A 23,441-nucleotide genomic window follows, 5' to 3' on the forward strand; every position below is an offset into this window, starting at 1 on the left:
AACTTCACTAGCTTCATAAGTATGATCCTCTTTTGTATCATACTGTCTGCAAAGTGAAGTCTCCTTTGACTTTCACTACCTAATTATCTTTCTCTATGTAAGGATAGTCCCACATAACAAATACCCTTCAATACACTTAGACTCACCCTATATTAGCATTTCTCTTTGAAAATAACTAATTTGACAACCCAAACACACTAAATCTTCACTATTTCTCATACAATATCAAGCATAACTCAACATAATCATAAACATAATTGGTTGAATACAAAGAAACTATTTAGTAACATATAAACCATTTCTAATAAAAATAATTTCAGGACATTATAACAATCACATAAATCTACTACTTCCTTTATATATATATATATATATATATATATATATATATATATATATATATATATATATATATATATATATATATATATATATATATATATAAACACTGTATCACATTCAATGTTACATTATTCTATGCATATTTCCAACTTTTTACACACCATAAGGATGATCAGTTTAAGCATGTCTCTAATTAATTCATCAATTCTATAAAAATCACCATATCACATGAAATACATCCCATCTTTCAAATATAAACAATAACGTCACTATAACATCATCAACGTCAGATTCATTCCTCACTTCTCTTATAGGTCAATTCTTCTTTAATCCCTTCATGCAATACCATATTTCTAATATTTCTTTAACAGTTAATTTCTTTATTTCAACATTTTTCATCATCATATATTTATACTCCTAGAGTTCAAATCAAACACATTACTCAAATTTTCATAACTTTCTCTATTCATACAATACCATACTACTAACACTATTAATCAAACTCACTCTTCTCACAAATCTTCTCAACTTTACACAAACAAGCAATCACACTATTTGTACCATAATTTTTTAATTTAGCCATAAAACATTAAAGTTTTCAAAAAAATTATCTTCCCTTACCTGATCAAGTTTATCTAACTCTGCTCTCATCTCTTAACCAACATCACACGCAATAATCATTATCTACAAAATCAAGTGTCCGATTAACAACCAAGGCAAAAGTTTTAGAATCATAAATAAAGAGGGATTCATTAAGAACGAAAGAGGTAATATGAATCTGAATATAAGCTTGCGAGCAAGGGAAAACAGGTTGCTCTTAAAGAATAGATAGAATTTTTGAACTCACCATTAAGAGAAATTGATTGAGGGTTTTGATGGGGTTCTTCCCGTAGATTACTCTACTAGTGTTGATTCTTCAAAAATGATGGGAGCTGATTCAAAATTTTAGAAGAGAAAGGAAAATTTTTTTTGTTTTTTTTGGGAGGGGGAAGCTATGTTTACAGATAAGAAAATAGTTTTCTGTAGAATGAATATTTGGGTTCTCACACCTAAACCCTTTACTCATCACCCTATTTTTAAAAACTCTAATAGTCTTCTTAAACTTTATTTAACCCTTATTTAAAAAATATTATTTACCAATTTATGGTGACAAATATTAGTATTGTAATCCAATGTCAGCATCTATCATCTAAACAATAATCTACCTTATCTAAAACATGTAATTTATCTTAAAATGAATATTTAAAGACTAAAAAGCCACAATTAAAATTTGTGAATGGACAAAACTTGAAGAAAAATATTTTACAGAAACTAAAATTAAAACCCACGCTTTTTTATAAATAATGAATAAATGATTTCAAATTTTACAAAGATTAAAAATAATGAAAAGTTATAAGAACCATAATTAACAAAAATAAAACTAAGATCATACTAAAAGATAAAAAAAAATATCAAAGTTTCTTTTGTAAAAGAATGTTAAAGTATCTGGAATTTCTATTACTTTTTTTTCCTTTTTAAATATATGCAAGGACTAATTGTTTTGAGCATTTTCTTACTAGTATAATGTGTTTTTCCCTGTATTATATTATAAAGAAATAAACGGTTGGTTACCAAATAAATTAAAATTGCTTAAAAGAAATTAAAATCCAAAATGACAAATGATTAAAAATGAAGGATTAAAATTATGAAAAAAAATCCTAAACTATTTTATTAGGAGAGCAAAACATTATAATTTCTATGAGTTGATTATTTGTTTTGAATATTAGTTGGTGATCACTTTATATTTTAATTATTTTTTTCATGCATAATGATTTATATTAAATATGTGGGACATCCTAATTGATTATATTTGGTTAGCACGTCCCACAATCACAAACAAAAGAGATCGTCTAAGGTTGTGGTGTCAATGTTATTCTATAGTTGCTTAATCTTAATATTTTGGTAATACATATAAAAATTTTATTTCAAATAATATTTTATGTTTGTACATGGTTTTGGTATTTTAAATTCCTAAATTTCTAATCTAACTTACTAAATTTGATGAGTGTACCATTTAAGTTTGCTAAATTCTAATATATGAAATATTTGTATAATAAAAACTTAGCAGACATAACAAAAACCATTGCTAAAGTAATTAAGAAATAAAAATGACATTATAACGAACTAACTAAAAAGTAGAATTAAGTTTGGAGTGTTCAACAAAAACAAGAGGTGTTGAAATCTAAGAAGTACAATGAGAACCATGTTTGAAGTGGTAAATGTTGTCACAAAGAAAGTGATATAGGAAATAGCATAGTACATTAACAAAAAAAAAAAAAAAAACTGTACAATTTAAGATAAAAGCAAATAGGTATTTTTTTTTTAGTGTCACTTTTATGATATTCTATATTACCAATAAAGGAAAAATGTTATTAAATAGCAAGAAAACTCTTTAAAAGAGAACATGAAATTTAAACACTTCTTTTTTTGGAAGAAATCAACTTTTTAAAGTAAATGATTTACAAAAATAACTATTTTATTTTATGCTTAAAAAACTATCTAACACTAAATTTAACATATACTCCCAAGAAAAAATAAGGTAACTTTGTTGTGTCTAATATTTTCTTATTTATATGACTCAACTTCAAAACTCTTCAACAGTGTAATAATTTCAAAAGTAAATTTAAATATTACATAACATAATGTATCTTGATCCAATTAGATTTCTTATGCAACGTCATAGAAGACAATTGAAAAAAAAAAACTTAAACATTCTTATGATAATAGTTTAATGAGTATAGGATCGTCTCTTCTTGTTTTAACATACTTAAACCAAAATATTAGTATGTAAAAGAATTAATTTTATTTGTTATAATAAAAATATATAAATCATATTAATACTCCAAACAAGATATGGATGGGAGTTTCAATAGTTTTTTTAAGTGTTTATAAATTGAAGGTTCACTATGCAATCCAAACTAATAATCTTATATGAAAAATCAACATATTGTCTAATATTGTGGCCAAGTTTTTTCAGTATTAAATCTAATTTAATTAACACAAAAAAAAAAGAGTGACATTTCTTTTAAAACCATATTTTATATTCTCTCATTATAGAGTTTTCCTTGTAATATCGTAAATATTTTTTTATTGTCACTAAAAATCACAATGATATTAACCTAAAAAATATAGAGAGAAGTAATTTAATATTATTACTTGTTCTTTATCTTTAATTAATAAAACTATTTTATATATTATTTTTAAGAATTTAAATATATTTGATATGAATTCGTATAAAAATAAAATATAAATATAACACTATCTAACTTACATAAGAACTTTTCAATTTCCTCTTTGAACTTCAATTGAGTAATTTGACACCTCTTATATTTAATTCCCACTTAATAAACATCTCAAATACTTAAAATTTCATGTCCTTAACTTGAGTAGGTTCATATTACTCAACTAAAGAATCTCATAAAAGTATTCTTATCCACAACCAGATTACATACTTCATACTCTCACAGTTCAAAGGTATAAATCACTAAAAATTAATATATTCAACAAGCCAAATTAGTAATACCACATCCAACAATAATTCAAAGCTCAAGCTTATACAACACCCACTTTGCAGTTAATAATTATATCATAAAACATGTAAAAACCAAAATTTAGCTTCCTTCACTTGCAAAACAATTCAAACAGCTATTAAAGGACCAAAACAACTTTGATTCCATAAAAGACTCTATCTACACATAAAAATATCACAAAAATAATTAGACTATTATAATCATTGATCAACATAGAGTCATATAGAAAACTTTAACGACATATGCAAGCAAAGGAAGTTACATGCAAGAACAAAACATATTTGAGCCTAGAGAAAATGGTAGCATAAGAAGCACAACTTACTCAAACTGAGAAACTGATCAGTTGGAAAGAAAGAGTTTGCCAAGAGGATCACTTAAACAATCTCAGATCTCTAAACAAATGAACAAATTGTAAGATAGAAAAGAGAGAAGATAAAGAGTTCTAAAAAAATGGTTTATAGTAAGATAATATCTTTTAAAGTAATGAAACTCATGCATAATTTATTTTAGAGTTAAATATGTTTTTGGTCCCTTAACTTTTAAGAAAAATTGAAATTAGTCTCTTTATGAAACTTTAGCCTAATTTAATCTGTCAACTTTAGAATTGTGTGAATTTAATCATTTTAACCAAATTTTGTTAAGTTTTATTTAACGTTTCAAATGTGTTTATCAAGTAACATTGAACTAGAAATGTTTCAAACCTTGTAAACAACTCAAATATTATTATGAAATATGTTTAAAACATCAAATAAACTTAACAAAATTTAATTAGAATGGTCAAATCCACACGCAGTTCCAAAATTGAAAAACTAAATTGGGTCAATGTTTTAAAGAGAGAATAATTCTAATTTTTACTTTTAACCTAATTTTTTATTTATACTTAAATATTTTAATATTAAAATAGTTGTACCTGTAAAAGTAGGACTTTTAGTTACTTTTTTTTAAAATATTGCATGGAATTAATTCTTGGACTTCATAAAACAAAAAGTTTAGTTCATGCTTGAATGAACCTTAGCTCAAAACAAAAAAAAAATATTGCAAAATGAATTCTTGCATAGCATGATTATAGTAAAAAAGTATAATGAATTTTTTTGCTAAAAAAATTCAATAATTACAATCTATTTATGGTATTGTTTATTACTTTCTAATATTTTGTATTTTAAGTTTATCACAAATTATTCAAAATCTTTTGACATTTAAAAAAAAATGTACGTTACTGAAACAAATAAAAAATAGATTTAAGAAAATTGGTACCAATCAAATACCATCCAACTAATTAAATCTGAAAAATAATAACCACACACATCTAATAATTTAAGAAAAATATAATTAAAAAAAACATATAAAAACACAAATAATGTTTTTCACTATGTATTAGTTGTAATCTTTTATACCTTTTTTATAAATGAAAAATAAATAAACTTGATAAAACTAATATTTATTTGTAAATTATATTCATATGTTAAAATCATATTTAAGGCAAAAATAATGAAAACCCACTTTGATCTTCTACGATTTTCTATTATCTTAATTTTCAATATTTTAAATAAAGACCTAAGGTAAAGTGTCAAAAACATGGATCAACTTTCTCACTTTCTCACAGCAAAAATAAAATAAATAAAAATAGGATGGGATTGAAAATGTTGGTTTATCCTATTCAAGTGCAAGTTTATGAAAAAAAAATCAATTATTTTATAATATTAATTTAAATTAACAAAATAAAATACATAAATAGTGTAAATAACTCAATTTAAATTTGATTTAAATATAGCTTTTATTGAAAGAATGAAATTCATAAAGTAAATAATGCTAAAAATGTATTTTATTATTTTTAAATGAATGGGGAAAAGATAATTTTTTTTATTAACTAAAATTAATTTATTCATAAAATAATGTATATAAGCTCTTCCACATAAATTAATTAAATTTAAAATTTTAATTTTAATTTATAAAATAGACATTTTACTTTATATTTTTCTCACTAAGAGTTTTTTTTTTTTTAAATTTGAAACCTATGGACATTAAATTTCCAACAAAAGGTGTGCTATAAATGAATGAATGAAGAAAACAAAAGAAACTCTTTCACATAAACTATTTAAATTTAAAATTTTGATTTTAATTTATAAAATAGTCGTTTTAGTTTATATTTTTCTCAATAAGAATTTTTTTTTAAAATTGCAAACCTATGGACATTAAATTTCCAACAAAAACTGGTGTGATATAAATGAATGGAGAAGAAAAAAAAAATGAAAGAATGAATGAATGTGAGAGTAGTGTTCAAAGGAGTAATTGAACAAAGGGTTGCTTTCAATTGAACAAACACATTAAGAAGTTCCAAATGAAAACATAATGAAAGAGAAAGGTAATAAAGACTAATTAAAAGTTGAAAGAGTAATTAAAAGTTTAAACAGTAATTAAATATTAATCAAACACAAAATAAAATGTAGTGCAATCCACCAAGAGTTGAACTGTCCAATACTTACCAACTTAGGGTCAATTTGGGTAATTCACTCTGTTCACCAACCCTTGAAACCCTACAACTTTTTGGGGGAAAAAAACAATATAGTACAAAATTTGATCACTTTTAATTTTCTTGAGACACCAAAAGTTGTCAACCAAGTTTGTGTTATTACTATCCTTGGTTGAACTTGATTCTCTCTCCTTCTTTTTTATTTTTTATTTTTTATTTTTAAATTCATTTCCTATTTTTTAGTTATTTTTTATTTTTTATTTTTAAATTCATTTCCTATTTTTTAGTTATGCAATTTTAACTATTTTAGTGCACTAACATTTTGTTAAATATTAGATATTTCTTTAATCAACCCATGAACAAAAATTATATAATTAATCTAATAAGGGATCAATTTTTTATGAAAGAAAATGGAAGAACCAAATATAAGGTGTGAATAATACAATAAGAACAAAAAGTAGATTAAATAAAATAATTTTATAGTTTTTCATTAATAATTATATTATTCCATTAAGTTGTTAAATATATTTTGTAAAATTAAATAAATAAATTTACGAGAAGATGTTCGTTAATGTTATATACAAGTATATGAATAATAATGTATAAAAGTTGTGAAACGATGCACACTAAGTAATTATACATATTTATTATTTTATTTTTACATTAATATTTAAAAGATAAAGTCTACAATAATATAATATAACACAATTTGTAAAAACAAATGTTTTTTAAAAGACACAGTATAATAAAACGAAATTTATTAATAAATTAACAATAAAATGATATACTGTAAAATCAATCAATAACTTAAAAAACATATTTAGAATGTTGACTCTAATCAAACAAAATATATTTTTTTAATAAAGTTATTTGATATATATATATATATATATATATATATATATATAATATAAATTAATATAAATTAAGAAATATAGATGAATTAAATCTTAATTTATTTTATATATATATCTTAAGTTCATTTTTAATTAGCACATAAATTAATATATCTATTTTTTTCATGAATCAAGTATAACTATGATGTTTTTAGAAACGGCCACTCAATATAATATATAATTTAATGTCATAATCAAAACATATGTATCAAAATTATAATTATAATCGATTATTTAAATATGTCTTATCAATACTTAATTTATTTTACACACCTAAGATATATAACATCTGATCATATGTGTTTTATATATTATACCTAATAAATTTATCATTACATTTTAATCAATTAAAATCTTAAATTACGTGATTTTTTAAAACCAAAGAAAAATGATATTTTAGAAGTGATAATGATTTAAATTAGTGAGACTCGATTATTTTAATATTAAAAAAGTTGTAGTATAAATAATTTTTTATAAGAGTTTCATTATTTTAAAACACAACATTTCTCTAGAAACTACTTTTCTAGAATTTGTTGACTTCGCTATAGGTCTTTTGTTTGTCCGATTGGAGATATGAGACCGTAGGGGGTGATTATTGTGGCGAGCTATTCAATTTGGACCGATCTATTCCATTTCTCTTTCTGTTTTTTGTTGCATGTAAGTCTTTTTTTTGTTGCTTGCATGTATCTTTTTAATCTTCTATATGAGTCTCTACTTATCAATGGTCATAATAGTATGTCCTGATCGTTCTTGTGATGTTTCTATGTGTAGATAGAGCATCCTGTGAAGTTATGAGTGTTTTGATATTTTTAGAGTTGTTTAAGCTAGATAACAGGTAAGGGTAGCTAGTTTCAAATATGTGATTGTATGAGTTTAACCAATTTTGATGAATTGCATGTTTATGCTATCTTGAATGTTGGGGTGAATTTTGATCGTTCTTTAACGAATATGTTTGGTGTGTATGTTTTGATGTAAATTGGAATGTTATAATTGTAAATTGATGTTTGAATGATCTAATTGATTTATGTTCATTGGGGGGATTTGGAATCTGATCAATTGATACTCCTTTTTATGTGCTAAAACTCTTTTGAACCAAAGTACTGATGAAGGAGTACCAATTTAGGCAACTGATTAGTTCTCAGTTCACTCAAAAACATAAAATGTTTTTGCTACAATATGATGTGGTGCTAAGCGACAATTTTCAACGTTGAATGCCATATTTTACGAGTTGATCAACGCTGAGCAATGTCTAGGTGGTGTTGAGCGTTAGTGTCCACAATAGGTTTGGGAGCATTTGGCTCCATGGCAATAAGCGCTAGTTTTTGCAAGAGAAATGGTGTTGAGCGCTAAATGTCCTGTTTTGCATGTTTTAACTGCTTGACTATTTTTGGGTGTTTTGTGACTGATATAAAGCCTAATGTATGGTGTTATTATTATAAACTAAATTGAATATGCTATTGTGAGCATGTATGATGGTGATGAATGAATTTGAAGGAGAAATTATGAGTAGTGATAATTGTAGTATATGCATTGACATATGGATTCAATATGGAGGTATCACTTACTCTAATAATTATACACACTCAAGTAGAATAGAGTAGGTTATGTGGTGACAGTCGCAAGAGGTCCTACTCACCAGACTTGTTTAGTCTTAGGCACGAAAAGGATTTACTTTGTGTATGGTTGGGTGATAACCCCTTAAGACCAAACTCTACAAAGTTTGGAAACCACCACAGGTGCACACTAGCAGTGAGTCTGATGTTAAGTGCATGTATCTGGATAATTGAGTTTAGTATCAACCACTTGTATGATTATTGGCATATATATGTTTTATACCACATTTTTAGGTATTTTGCATGATTTAATTAATTGGATATTCCTGTTGTACACTAGCTTGCCCTTTTGTGTGCTTTGTGTTTTCTTGTGTTATTCACCTAATCGGTAGGAATAGATGAAGTTGCAAGTTTAGAGACACCTTTAAAGAATGATGAACTATTAGTTAGAATAGTGAAAGATTTCAAGGAGAAGTTTTATTGGTGGTTAAATTTTGTATAGTGTTGTTTTGGTTTAATTTGAATGTATAAATGATATATTTTTATAATCTTATTTTTTGTAAAATTCTATTAATATACTTTATACACTAGATCACCTATACCTATACCTGATTTGAATACTATGATGAATGATTCTATTCTATTAGTTTTAACTTACTAGAATGGAATGTTACAATTTTGACGTTTAATAAAATTAAAATATCTTTATTAAATATAGATATGTGATTAAACATTCCAATTCAACATACGATACATCAATTCTTTATATACACATAGTGTATATTAATATATAAAATAATTTTTGATTATACAATAAATCAAATTATTTAAAATAGAATTCATTTAGCCAAATACAATTCATTGGACAAATTTAAAAGATATTATAATTACTTTTTTAAATGGTTTAAAAAGTGTTAAGTCATTTTAATAATAATTAAACAAAGCGTTTTTTTTTTCATGAATCACTGTTTATGTAGAATTTTATAAAAGTAACTCCAAGACTCAAATTAAAATTAACCATTAGTTATAAGAAGTTTAAAATGTATAATTTCAACACTTAATGGACAAATTTCATGCTCCAATTATTTCAACCAAAATTTGACCCGTCAAACTTAATATCAAGTTCAATAAGATTTAATCATCAAACCAAGCATACCTTAATTCATAAAAAAAAAAAATCAAATCTAACTTCCTACCAAGTTTTAAATCTCAATTTAGTAAGATTCTTTATGCCAATGTACATAAATATTTAATCAAATAAAAAATGTTATTCAATACTTAAATAAATAACCCATACAAAATTGTTATTTGAGTATCACTTTAAAGTTGCGGATAACATATTATGATCTCAATATTTATTTCAATTTCTACACAAACTCAACATGTAATAATGCCTCAAAGGTAAATTTCTTTTAAACGATACTTACTTAGGTAATAGTTAAAAAAAAGTTTGAAAATTCACCGATACTCAAAACTGAAATATAATAGAGTGAAATTGAGAAATTGAATTGGAAATTTAAGCCATAAGGAGTGTTAGATAGATAATAAAAAAGGAGAAGAAGAAATGAAATAAAAATGTGAAAGAAGAAAAAGGAGAGAGAAAGAAATATGATCTAAGACCATGGTCTTAAATAATAAAAATTGATATTAATTCATAACATAAAATATAAAATACATTATTGTTTCTCGAAAAAAAAATTGATTATTATTTCGAAAAGTAAATTGAGTGAATAATTTAACTAAAAGTTAATAATGTTAAGCATTAGTCAAAAGATTCAAGTGCCTAAATCTGGAGTGTGTCTTTCTATTTACAGGTATTTCAGTTATAAACAGTATATTTTCAAGATACAAAGACAATAATAAAATATAGGTTTTTTATTTTTTATTAAAATATTTTCTAGATTACAAGATAAGTGAATTAAATCAAATTTCTTATATGTATTTTCAATTTTTTTTAATTAGTCCAAAATTGATACCTTACATCGTCCTTCAGATATTTTATCCATTTTTGAATATAGATCGTTATGATATATATATATATATATATATATATATATATATATATATATATATATATATATATATATATATATATATATATATATATATATCAGCAAAATGAATCGAGATAACTCCATATCCTAAATAAATCCTATAAGAAAAAATCATAAGAAATAATCCCATTTCCATTTACAATATAATATCCATCACTTCTATAACTATCATCAACCTTGATTATAATTCATTAATGAAGTACAAAATTATATGTGAACTTGATTTTACGCAAGTAGAATGGATTAAATCATTCTTAAAATTAATTTTTGAAAAATAATCTTAATATTTTTAATCCTATCTTAATATATTTGAATTATAAAAAGAGAGCATCTCTAATAAATCTGTGAAATTAAATAATTAAGTAACGAAATTATTGATGGAAAGTTTGAGAATTAATATATTTCTGAAAAATATTAATTACATTAATAAAATAGTGATTAACATTATGTTACAATTAACATAATTATATTTGTCTAAAACGAATCAAATTACTTTTGGAAATAATATTAATTAAAACTATAGTTGAAATGAAGTAATTAAGCTTTGTAACCGTTTGAGGAAAAGTCTACCGTTGCAGGTTTTATTTTTCCTGTAACAGTGAAAAAAACTTACTTTACTATTTGTGTAACTATTGTGCGTATTTTGAAACTAACATTAATTAAATAAAAATTAAACGGACTAATTAAGTTTTCGTAAATGTAGGTGGAAAAATTAAAAATCAATATAATGTGAAGAGAAAGTTCAGTTATGCTTTTATTATAACGTATAAAAACTTCACTACATTCTTTATGTAGTTATTATTTGTAATTATTATCAACTTAAAATCAGTTCTACTTATTTTTTTTATCACACATTTTGTCTAATTATTACTAAATATAAATATTTACAGATTAATTGACATGTATGTGTGTGTTTTTATATTTTAATAGAGATTATAAAAAATGGAGTGACCTCGATTAATGCTATTCTAATAAAAAGAAAATATTATTAGCAAAATATACAACATTTGATTCTATAAAGGTCCTATGTTGTTTTTTTTATTCATAAACATGGTCTACGCATGATGGGTTTTTTACGTAAATATGATTTGAGTCTAATGTTATTTTTAATTTATAGGTTTTTTTTCTTCTACATTATGTTTAACGTGGCCAATGTAAGACACATTTACATTATTCCCAACAAAAAAATATTTTCTTAAAACAAATAATTAAGGACTAATATGTATTTATGGGTTGGTTGAAAAATACACATCGGAAAAATAATGATGTTTTATTTTAATTTTAAAGCAAGCAATTAATAAAATAAACAAAACTCACTCTAACTAAAATAATTTTCCATTAGTCTCAAAAGGAATTTATATGGATAAGAAATTTCCAAAGGCAAATTAACATAAATAGCATCCCTTCACTCAGGCCTTAAATTATGGTAGCCACAACTACACTAAATTTGGTCACTGCTACACGCTTATCAACTAAAGTAGTATTATTAAATTCACAACATGTCTCATCTGCAACATTTCTTTACTTGACTTTGTTGTCCTTCAAGTCTCTCTTCTCTCTCTCTCTCTCTCTCTCAACTCTCTTTTGGTAAGTCATCAAACTCTAATTTTTTTGGTGTGTCTTCAATCTCCTGAGGAGCTAGTTTAGTTGAAGTCATTGTAGTTGTGGAAAGTTGAAACCCCTTCTTCATGGTTGCTCAAGTTCATTGAATAGGCACCTAAAGCAGACTAATAGTTAATGTATAGATTGAAGCTGTAGGTTTGTGTCCATTTATAGCATTTGGAAGAAGCAAAAGGGTTGGTGCCTGAAATTCACGCTTACAGCAGTAAAAAAGCTTTGCCATAAAATAAGGAATCGAACATTTCCTCAATTGGGTTCCCAGCAAATCAGGATCTGCTGCTTCAGTGCTTCACTGTTTTTGTCTTGTAGCTTCTTTTGGAGGTTTCAATGGAGAGTGGAGGCAAGATGGAAGACTATGAAGTGATTCAGCAAATTGGAAGAGGAGCACTTGGTGCAACTTTTCTTGTTCTGCACAAGACTGAGAAAAAGAGGTAAGGCACTGTTACATTTTTTTTTTCTTTTCCTTTTTCTGTGTGTTCTGTGTAATTTTCTGGAACCATGCTACATGAACTCTTCTAGATCTTTTCTTTGGTGAAATTTGGACCACCCCGCAAAGAAATTTTCAATCTTGTTCAGATTTTAGTGGTGGGTTTGGCAATTGAAGCCCTGCAAGTTCAGTAGCAGCTAGATTTTAACATGGGTACAGGATGAATCCATTTTGAGTTCAGAAATGGACAGTCCCCGAATTTTTCTGTTTTGTTTTGGACTGAAATCTATGCTGATTCATTACAGCTTTGCTTTTCAGCTTCAGTTCTTAAGTCATTTTTTCACTATGAAAATTTCATGTCTATGGTATCGTAGGTATGTGCTGAAGAAAATTCGCTTGTCCAAACAAGCTGACAAATCCAAAGTGACAGCACAACAAGAGGTTGGTGTAACCAACCCTTTCTTTTAATGCATATATTCAGTGTCTGCCAGCCGATTATTTATTTGTTGGTATTATTTTCTCATATTTGTTTACTTTCTATTCAATTGATAGGACTTGCTAATGATTCGTGCAAATTGTGAACACTTCTGTTTTTGGTTCTGCCTTTAACTTTTGTTGTCTTTTTTTTTTATTTTAAGTGGTTTTTAATTTGTCCCGTAACCAAAGAATAGAATACATAGTAATAATGATGGACCCATTTCTTACTTTCTTTTGACTTTTGAGTCTTCCATGGCTTGAGTAAGCTCAACCTAAACTAGTTACTTGTGTTTCTCAATATCTTTTTCTATCTGCCATGATGATCTATGAACATGCTACAGTTGGTTATACTTCATTACTGCTACGCATAAACCGGTCATCTGAATAGAAGTAACATACCTTGTGCACATAATCAAATAGACTAGAAACGTACTAGTAGACTCAAATTAAATTTGGTTTCATTTAATGGAATGTTGTAGGCCTCTTCTACTCGGTACTCGTCATTGTCATTTCAAGTACTGATTAGACTTCTCCTCCATCCAGAGTGGAGGATGTTTGTTTTTTGATTTATTATGCTTACAAACGATATGAGCACCACGTGATAATATTATTAATAATGGTTTCACTGACTTCATTTCTGAGAGATTTCCCTTTTCATGATTTTGAAGGAATGTTTCGTACATTCTTACTTCTGACAAAAGGTAGTAATATTCTGTCTCTTTCTGTTCCAGATGGACCTGATAGCTAAACTAAATTACCCTTATATTGTGGAGTACAAAGATGCTTGGGTGGAGAAGGTAAGATACAATACAATCGTCCTTTCCTTTTCTGTTTTGAATTTTCAATTGCACTTTCTTATATTGCTGAAAATTAAGTTTGGAGTTCAATAGAATTTATAGGCTTAATTAAGTGTTTATGAATCCTTACAAATGCTATTTTTATGTTACGAAGGAGGATTGCATATGCATTATAACCGGCTATTGCGAAGGGGGTGACATGTAAGTATGGTTGTATGGTTATATCTACTAGCAGCACAAATTGTTTCAAGCATAAATTTAAGGATCTGACTTTTTCATTGTAGGCAGAGAATACCATGTAATGGTTAGAAATAACATGTGTATAAACTTCTATCTTCTACAGAAGCTACACTGAACTTTATACCGAATTCTATCCACACAAAAAAAATTTATTTTGAAATTTTAATTAGTAGACAGGAGGTGACAAGTAGTTTTGGAAAACTGTGAACATAAGTGCTCTGTATTATGTAACTGATAAGAATATTGTTCATAGATGTTAATTCTTTGCAATAGCATAAATGACCATAGGATAAAGGGCTTTGGTGATTCGGTGGGTCTCATGTATTATATAGCATGGCATATACGTTTAGTGTACACTTATATGACACTTGGTAGCATTATAACTTGTTATGTAAAGTCTAAATTATGGAATATTTCATTCTTCTGGATCAGGGCTGCAAATATAAAGAAAGCTCGGGGATCTTATTTTTCGGAGGAGGTAACTAATAAGGTTTTATGTTCCATTCCTTAGTGTTTGTGTTGCTGTGGGACATTGGAAGGAAAGGGAGGGGAGAACAGGTTTTAAGTAAATTTCCTTCTTATTGAGAGTCTTGATAAATTAGGAATTATCATGTAATCCTTGGCCCAAAAAAATGGTCAAAGAAACTTTGTACTTCACCTCTCATCTTCCATTTGCCTTCATTCTCTCTGGATTCCTTACCCATTCTGCATTTCCATTCTATCCCATAGAAAGTCTGCAAATGGTTGACTCAGTTGTTACTAGCTGTGGACTACCTTCACTCCAATCGGGTACTCCACAGAGATCTTAAGGTACTACTTATTCGTATATCCTGGTGAAGAAATCCTTACATGGTGTTTATATTAATGGCACTTCTTTTTATTTCAGTGTTCCAACATATTCCTTACCAAAGAAAATAACATTCGGCTAGGTATGAAGGTGTTATCCTTTAAATGCTCATCACTTTGGGTTTCCGTGTATCATGTTGTCTAAAGCAAATATGCATTGCATGGACACTGCAGGTGAATTTGGTCTTGCGAAGCTTCTCAATCCTGAAGACCTCACTTCTCCGGTAATGTAAATAGTAACATATTGGCCTTATCTGCTTCCTTCTTCATGATTATTTCTTGCAGTTGTCTCCTGATGGTGAATTCTCAGACCAAATATCTGTTGTTTATTAACTAAAAATAAATAGCCTTTGCCTCCTTAAATCACAAATGATAATGCTACTTAATGTCTGTTTATTGTGTGTCAATCTTATATCTTTGGTAGGCTTTTGGAACTCTAAACTACATGTGTCCCGAGGCCTTTGCTGGTATGCCTTACGGTTATAAATCTGATATGTGGTCACTTGGTAAGAATTACAGATACCTGATTCTAGTTGACAAAGTCATATGCCATGATATCTGACCCTGTGTAAAAATGATGTCTCTTTGTATGTAAGGTTGCTGCATGTTTGAAATTGTTGCACATCAACTAGCATTTCGTGCTCCAGTAAGAACAAAACCGAATCATATGAGTTTGATATTATTAGTGACAATGAAGTTTCTCCAATATGAGTGAAATAATTTGGTGAATCATGAATGAATCAAACAGGACAGGGCTGGACTTATCAATAAAATAAATAGATGCTCCATTTCTCCACTGCCAATTGTTTACTCGTCCACACTGTAAGTAACTTTTTATGTTAGAATATCTACAAAATATTTGGAATACATCTAGTGTACGTTAGGATTTTCTAGAATATCTTAAGAATAAAATATTAAGAGATTATATGAATTTTTACCAATTAACAAAGCATTTCCATTCAGTTAAATTCTTTATATAGTATTTTGGTCTATCTTCCCCTAAACTCTCCCACAATTCAACAATTTAAATAGAACCTTTGTGTATTATTTTGCAATATTTCATAGTAACCATATTGATCTAATATGTTATTATTCATGGTCTTTGTTCTATCACCAATTATAGAAACTAAAATTCTAGTTTTTCCTCATATGCATTTTTGTTTCATTCCACTTTGTCTTAATGACAACCTTTTCTTTTCCTCCTTTCTTGTTATACTCCTGTAAATCTTTATATTTGCTTTCTTACCTGTTTGGTGTAAAAATTAATTTTTCAATGCTGGCATTGCATTGATGGAGAATGAGAATGATAGACTACATCTCTCGCCACTGAGGTGATGAGTCTGGTGACATCCCTTTTTGTCTATGATCATTTCAATGGTGACATCTCTTCCTGCCAACAATCATTCTGTTGGTGATGTCACCTCTTGCTGATGATCATTTTGTCAGTGAGATCTCCGCCCACCACTAACAATCATACAAGTGGTGAGTATTCTTCCCACAGTAAATCCTCATACTGTTGGTGATTTCTCTTCTCTCACTAATGCATTGTCTATTGGATGCAATTTACACCAGGTTCCCACAGACAAAACATACTGATGGTGATTTCTGCCCTCAATTGATGAGTAATACCAGTGATTAATTGTCTGTTGGCTTTAATATAAACTAGTTTTGATCTTAAACTCTTATTTATGAATGCTATTCACACTCAGCTTCAGTTTTTAAGTTTTGAGGCTACTAGTTTTTCTTTGAATTTGAATCTTCCAAATGCTTTTTGTGGAGTAACTTGGGCCCTGTCCCTTTTCTGAAGTTGTCTTTCAAACTATTATTAATACAGCTGATATTATTTTCAGAATTTTCTTTTAGTATTTTAATTGTGACAGGGTTAAAACTATTAAGTATTAACTTCTAGGGAAGTGTTTGAATGTATACTAACTATCTCAGAATATATTTTGTCTTAAAATATATTAGAATATCTCCAAATGTTATTAAAGTCTTTAGAATGATATTATCTCACACCAATTAGACATCATATTTGGGAAGCAATCTTGAGAGTTGTTTCATAATTTTATTATGTTTCTTATTTAGTCCCTGCAAGCAATTTTATTTTATTAATTTGTGCTGTGTGCTTGGGCTTGTTCTTTAGTATTGCTACATCATTACTTAACCTTATTAAATTAAGTTGGCAAAAAATAAGCAATCATTTCTCCGAATAAGTTAAACCAAATATGCACTAGATAGCATTAATGGATTGGTATTTTATATCAGATAATTACGCATCATAAGTTCACTATACACCTTTTCATTGTAATATCTTGTAATTTGAAGTCCTTGTTCTTTTGCCCCCTTTACTAACAAAACAACAATTTCTACCCCTAAAACCCAATTGGGATTCACACTGTTGTCATATTTTCCCTATCTTAGCTTTTCAAAGTTAGTATATCTATTGAAATCCAACAAAAATATACCAGTCAATCCCTTTGTTTCCTTTAAATATTCCATTGAAATGATGAAACTGAAGCCAGAAGACTTGTTTGTTTCGTTTATATTTAACAGGAAACAACTTATCAAGAGCATGCTGAGGAAAAACCCAGAACACAGACCAACAGTGAGTTCACAGAGCTTTTCTTGTGTGACTCATTTATGTTTATTCTTACATTGCTATTTTTTGGCAGGCATCTGAATTATTAAGGCATCCTCATTTACAACCTTATGTTCTACGCTGTCGTAATGCCTCATCTATTTACCTACCAGTACATCTTATAAATAGCAACTCCCCAAAGGATAAAACTAAAAACAAATCTAGTGGTAGCAAAGACCATTGGGACAAGGAAGCAGAATTAGCAGGATTAGTCAATCGTCTGGACCGAATTTATCCATTTCAGGGAAACGCAGATGTACAGACACGGAACCAGCATAATGAGGGCAAGGTAGCAGTGCCAACCAAAGACAATGTTGAGACCAAAATGGTTGATTCTACCAGCTACACTCAGGAATTTTCTACAAGTATTAGCGGCTCGAAAGATGGCTCTACAACATCTGAATCAACTGTTTGCAGTGTGAGCAAGGAAGGAGACTTTAAAAATAGATTTGCAAGGGACACAGCTGACAGTGAGATCACTTCCAAAAGTACAATAGATTGTGTGCATGAAGAACAAGGACTTACCACCCAAAAGTCATGCGCAATTGACATAAATACAGTAATTAAAAATGTTGAAGATATTCTTTCCAAAGAAGATCTCAATACAGATGAAGCACTGAGTGAAGATGCCAAACCTAGGGATTACAGTAAATCCACATTATCCAGTGAAGGCAGCGAGAGTAATGATAAAGTTGAGTCCATTGATGAGATCATGTCAAAGAGTACCCTTGATTCTGTGCATGAAGAACATAGATTTACGGTGGATCATTTTCAGAAGTTGGATGTGATTGACCTAAGCACAGTATCTACAGAAGTTGAAGACAATTTTTCAAGTGAAGGTTTTGATAAAAAGGAAACAGATATGGAAAATGACAAACCTGAGGACTCCAGAAAATCAATAGTGTTCATTGAAAACATCGAAGGTAATGATAATCATGTGTCCATTGATGAGATCACTTCAAAGGGTATTCTAGAATCTGTGCATGATGAACAGGAATTTACTGCTGAACATTTTCCAGAGTCAGATGTCATTGACACGAATTCAGTGGCTACAAAATTTGAAGATAATTTTCGCACTGAAGCATTTGACCAAACTGAAACAGAGACGAAAAATGGCGAACAGGAGGAGTCCAGAATATCAGTAGTGTCCAATGAAAACATGGATGGTGATGATAATGATAGGTTCATTGATGAGATCGGATTGAAGAGTACACTCGATTCTGTGCATGAAGAGCAATGGCTTGTAGCTGAACCTGCTCAAAAGTTAGATCTTGTTGACATAAAAGCCACAGCTTCAAAAGATGTGGACAAAGTTTCTAATGAAGGTTCTGGTGGAGCTGAAGCACAGAGGGAAGATGCCAAACTTGAGTGCTCCAGTAAATTAATAATTTCCCATGATAATAGCAACGGTAATGATGAAGATGGATCTGGTGGTGAGATCACATCAAAGAGTGTGCTAGAATCTGTTGGTGAAGAACAAGGACTCACTGCTGAGCATTTTCAGACGTCTGATGCAATTGACTTAAATGCAGTGACTACAGAATTTGAAGATAAACTTTCCAGTGAAGGTTTTGATAAAGCTGAAACACAGGAGAAAGATGCTAAACCTGAGGACTCCTTTAAATCTTTGTCCAGTGAAGGCAGCAGCAGCAGTGATAAAGAAGGGTCCATTGATGAGGAAATTGCATCATCCCCAATGGCACAACCTGTGAAGGTTGAACATGACACTGAAACTGGAAGCAGCTTGAAGGAAGATGAAAATCCTGAAGCATTTGAAGAAGGCTCACTCATGAACAGCTTGACTTCTGATACTAAGGACACTTATCCTGTTAAGGATGAAAACAGAGAAGACACACACACAATCAGTTGCTCAACGTGTAATGAAGACAACAATGCTGTTGTAACCCAGAAGCAAGCAAATGGAATATCATCAATGAAGCGTATTTCAAGAGGCAGTAATGCTTCTTGCCAGCAAAGAGCTGATGCTCTGGAATCTCTACTTGAGTTATGTGCACAGCTACTTCAGCAAGGAAACCTTGAAGAGCTTGCTGCTGTGCTAAGACCATTTGGAGAAGATGCTGTATCTGTGTCTTCCAGAGAAACAGCGATATTGCTAACAAAAAGCCTCATGGCCACACAAAAACTTAATCCTGAAACGTAGTTTGTGAGAGGTGTTGTGCTCATTATTTATACATTATTGTAAGAAAAATGTGTATTTCCAAATGTTACATGAGTTTGTTTCTTTGAGACTTTAGCTTGATTGAAGATTTGAGGCTGGAGAATAACATCCCATAAATTCTTTGCTTGTAAACTGTGTATTGTAAATGGATTAAATTATATTTGAAATTGTTGAAATGGTTGAATGGTTGAATATTTGTTGGTGTTTTTCTGTAAGCTATGAACATTCATTTGCAAAACATTACTATCCTCATAGTCCCCTACCCTCTCAAACTAGGAAAATTAAGTCCTTGTGCAATGTTTAATTTAATTGGTGGGACTTTAAGATATCTTGATCTGGTTGAGCTAATTAGCCTGGTTTTCTGGTTATTAAGTATTGGTTGTTTTACTTATTTTTATGATTTCCAGGATTAAAATGTTAGGGTAATTTAGAGACCAGGAATGACATCTTAAAGTACTAAATTAATTGATTGTAATTTGAAAGACTGTGTTACTATGATCATGTTTTTTGCAGTCTGGTGATTTTTCAATCATGTGAAAGCATTAAAGCTGCTTTAATTATTTTGTTTTTATTTTCAACAGGTGTTACTTTTCCTCTCAAGATTTTGAGAAGAAAACAGTAAAGACATGAATTCAGAATGTTAAGATTTTCACTCTTCCAGATATAAGGAAACGTAAAAATAAAGAATTCAACAAAAAAAGAAAAAAAAAAAAAAACGAACACATGTTTAATATAACTTTTTTTTTCATTATGAACACAAATCAATTACATTTCCAACACTGTTGATGGCACATAAACATCAAAGCAGAAGCATATAATTGCTGTGTTCACACTTTATTCCTTACATATATGTGTATATGAATAAATATAATCAGCCTCTTCCTCTACTGCATGTTTCTTCAATGTAAGAGTTTAGTGGAACAAGGCAAAGAAGGACAAGACTGAGGCACCGACCAAGGAGCCAACAACAGTGGCTGAGGCACCACTGCTAGGGCCAGGAGCAGGTGCAGGAACCTCTGTGGCAGCCAATGCTGCACTCATGGAGGCAGCAACAATGAGAACAGCACAGGAAACCTTCCTCATGTCCATGGCGATAGTGAGAGTTTTTGGAAGATGGAGAGACCCGCTTGGTTTGTGAGAAAGAAGCTGTTTATTTTTTGTGTTTTGTTGCAGGTCTGAGGAAGAATGAGGGGTTGGCTAGGGTTTTATAGTGCAGGGGTTGGAGCCATTTAGGGTTAATGGTTATTGGTTGGTTGTGTTAGGGTTTGCATGTGTGGTTTTGCATGGTTTAAGGTAGCTTAAAAAGGGTTGTGTGACAAGTGTAGGACTCTAGGAATATGTGTGTGACACATCAATTTTGTTTTAACTGTTTCCTATGTTTGTGTGCACAGGTTTTGATATTTCATTTCATCAAATAAATAAATAAATAAACAATAAATAGTATTTCCTTAAATGGTTTGGAAAAATTGAGATTCTTTTTTTTTCTTCTTTTCTTATGGTTCAGTTTTAGTTGAATTGTTCCTAACATTGTAGAACATGTCAGTGATAAGAAGATTTTTTTTTACTCTTGGAAAAAAATGACCACCTTTGCTTCTTAGGTTGTGCTTTGATGAAATAAAAATTAAAAACAAATAACTTTCGATTAATGTTATATTTTGATTAATTGAACTTATCTGAAATTCTTGAAATTTTAGTTTAGAAGGATAAAATTATATAAGAAATTTTTTTATTTTAACATAATGAAGAATACTTTTTATAATCTAATAATAATAGTCTTGATTACTATAAGAATTACTTGATTTTGTTTTATAAGCTCATAATAAAGGCATCCATTATTATTAGGTTGAACATACTATATATATATTTATATTTTTCATAATTATCTTTGTAGACTTGTTTAAGATATGGTCGGACCTTAAATATAATATCTTTAATAAAAATTTATGCTTAGATTGATATTTATATCCATATATTGTTGTTACATATCGATTATGCACATTAAATGTATTTTATTCTACTAGTTCTATTTCACACACATTAATTTCAAGTTGAAATTTAATTTTAATTTTAATGATTACTGATTTGATTTATGTAAGTGATAAAGTGTCTTTTTTAAGAAGGATGATTAAAGTATTGCTTATTATTTAATCAATAATTTATTACGGATTATTAGTTTATTCCAAAAGTATTTTTCCAACGAAACCTAATTTGACAAAATAATTATATAAACCAAATAATACAAATATTTACTTTTAAAAACAGATGAAAACTCTCATTAATTCCATTATTTATCACTCATATTCTTAATTTTGTTGAGTTTGATGTTTTTTTTTTCATATTGAATATCAAAGTGATTCATTTCCATTTTCATAAAAGTTAGGACGTAAGAATTTGTTGCACCTTATGTACATAAGAATTGGTCGTTGGGTAAAATTTACCGAAAGAGTTTAGTTTTTGTAATTGGGTTATGTTGGAAAAAATTATTTATTTCATATTCAAAAGAATTAAATATGTTTTTGATTCTTCAAATTTCAGTAAAATATGAAATTAATCTCTTTTCAAAATTTTTAACCAATTTAGTCTTTCATCTTTAAAAATGCGTGAATTTAGTCTTTTTAATCAAATTTTGTTAAGTTTATCTAACGTTTGAAACGCATTTTATAATAGTATTTGAATTGTTTACATAGTTTGACACATTTTTGCTTCAATGTTAACTTAAATATTATTATAAAATGCGTCTAAAATGTCAAATAAACTTAACAAAAATTGATAAGAAGGACTAAATCCATAAATTTCTACAGATAAAGAACTAAATTGGTATAAAATTTCAAAAATAGACTAATTTCAAAATTTACTGAAATTTGAGAAATCAAAAATATATTTAACCTTATTAAAAAAACAAAAACTGTGTTAATAATGTAGATTGTCTCTTCCTTCACATGGACTATGACACCTTAAAAAAATCAAATACACATCAAACATGCTTGGAGTTAACCATAATCAACATCGATTATGATATGCACCACCTCACAAAAATTTATGTAGATAAAAAATTATTAAAATAGTATAGATAGATTAAGATTTTAAATTGTTCACAATTCATATATTACCTGATAAGTATCTCATTTTAAATGTTGAAATTTCTTTAGCAAACAATCTTTGTCAGCTCAATAATATTAAAGTATATAACAAGATATAATCCATAAGATGAAAAGAAAAACATTTCGATCCTAAAACAATACTTAGTCTTTCTCAAAAAATTTTGACAGCAATTTATTAATTAATTTTAATTTTAAATGAATCCAAATGTTTATTATATTTATTACTGGAAAA

General features: G+C 28.3%; 1 protein-coding gene across 2 annotated transcripts; it reads left to right on the plus strand.

The window, feature by feature from the left end:
* The first annotated feature begins 12,355 nt into the window (after positions 1-12,355).
* Positions 12,356-20,302, plus strand: LOC114192747 (serine/threonine-protein kinase Nek1-like). Of its 2 annotated transcripts, none has more exons than XM_028082544.1 (14): positions 12,356-12,471; positions 12,630-12,935; positions 13,306-13,372; positions 14,140-14,205; positions 14,360-14,406; positions 14,878-14,923; positions 15,175-15,255; positions 15,332-15,374; positions 15,466-15,515; positions 15,716-15,797; positions 15,888-15,937; positions 16,040-16,113; positions 17,845-17,896; positions 17,964-20,302. In XM_028082544.1, exons 2-14 carry the CDS (start codon positions 12,832-12,834, stop codon positions 20,088-20,090), a joined length of 2,889 nt encoding a protein of 962 aa, XP_027938345.1. In that variant the 5' UTR covers positions 12,356-12,471; positions 12,630-12,831; the 3' UTR covers positions 20,091-20,302. The 2 variants fall into 2 exon arrangements, with proteins under 2 accessions (XP_027938345.1, XP_027938346.1); XM_028082545.1 differs by having other exon boundaries at positions 12,392-12,471; positions 12,814-12,935.
* Positions 20,303-23,441: the final 3,139 nt, after the last annotated feature.

Source organism: Vigna unguiculata, chromosome 7 (genome assembly GCF_004118075.2).
Source record: "Vigna unguiculata cultivar IT97K-499-35 chromosome 7, ASM411807v1, whole genome shotgun sequence".
Taxonomy (NCBI): domain Eukaryota; kingdom Viridiplantae; phylum Streptophyta; class Magnoliopsida; order Fabales; family Fabaceae; genus Vigna; species Vigna unguiculata.

Bases quoted from the DNA above. Each gene is read 5' to 3' on its own strand.
- LOC114192747 (XM_028082544.1), top strand. From the start codon at position 12,832: ATGGAGAGTGGAGGCAAGATGGAAGACTATGAAGTGATTCAGCAAATT. The intron at 14,407-14,877 runs GTAAGTATGGTT...CTTCTGGATCAG, and splicing joins TATTGCGAAGGGGGTGACAT to GGCTGCAAATATAAAGAAAG. The intron at 15,256-15,331 runs GTACTACTTATT...TTTTTATTTCAG, and splicing joins TACTCCACAGAGATCTTAAG to TGTTCCAACATATTCCTTAC.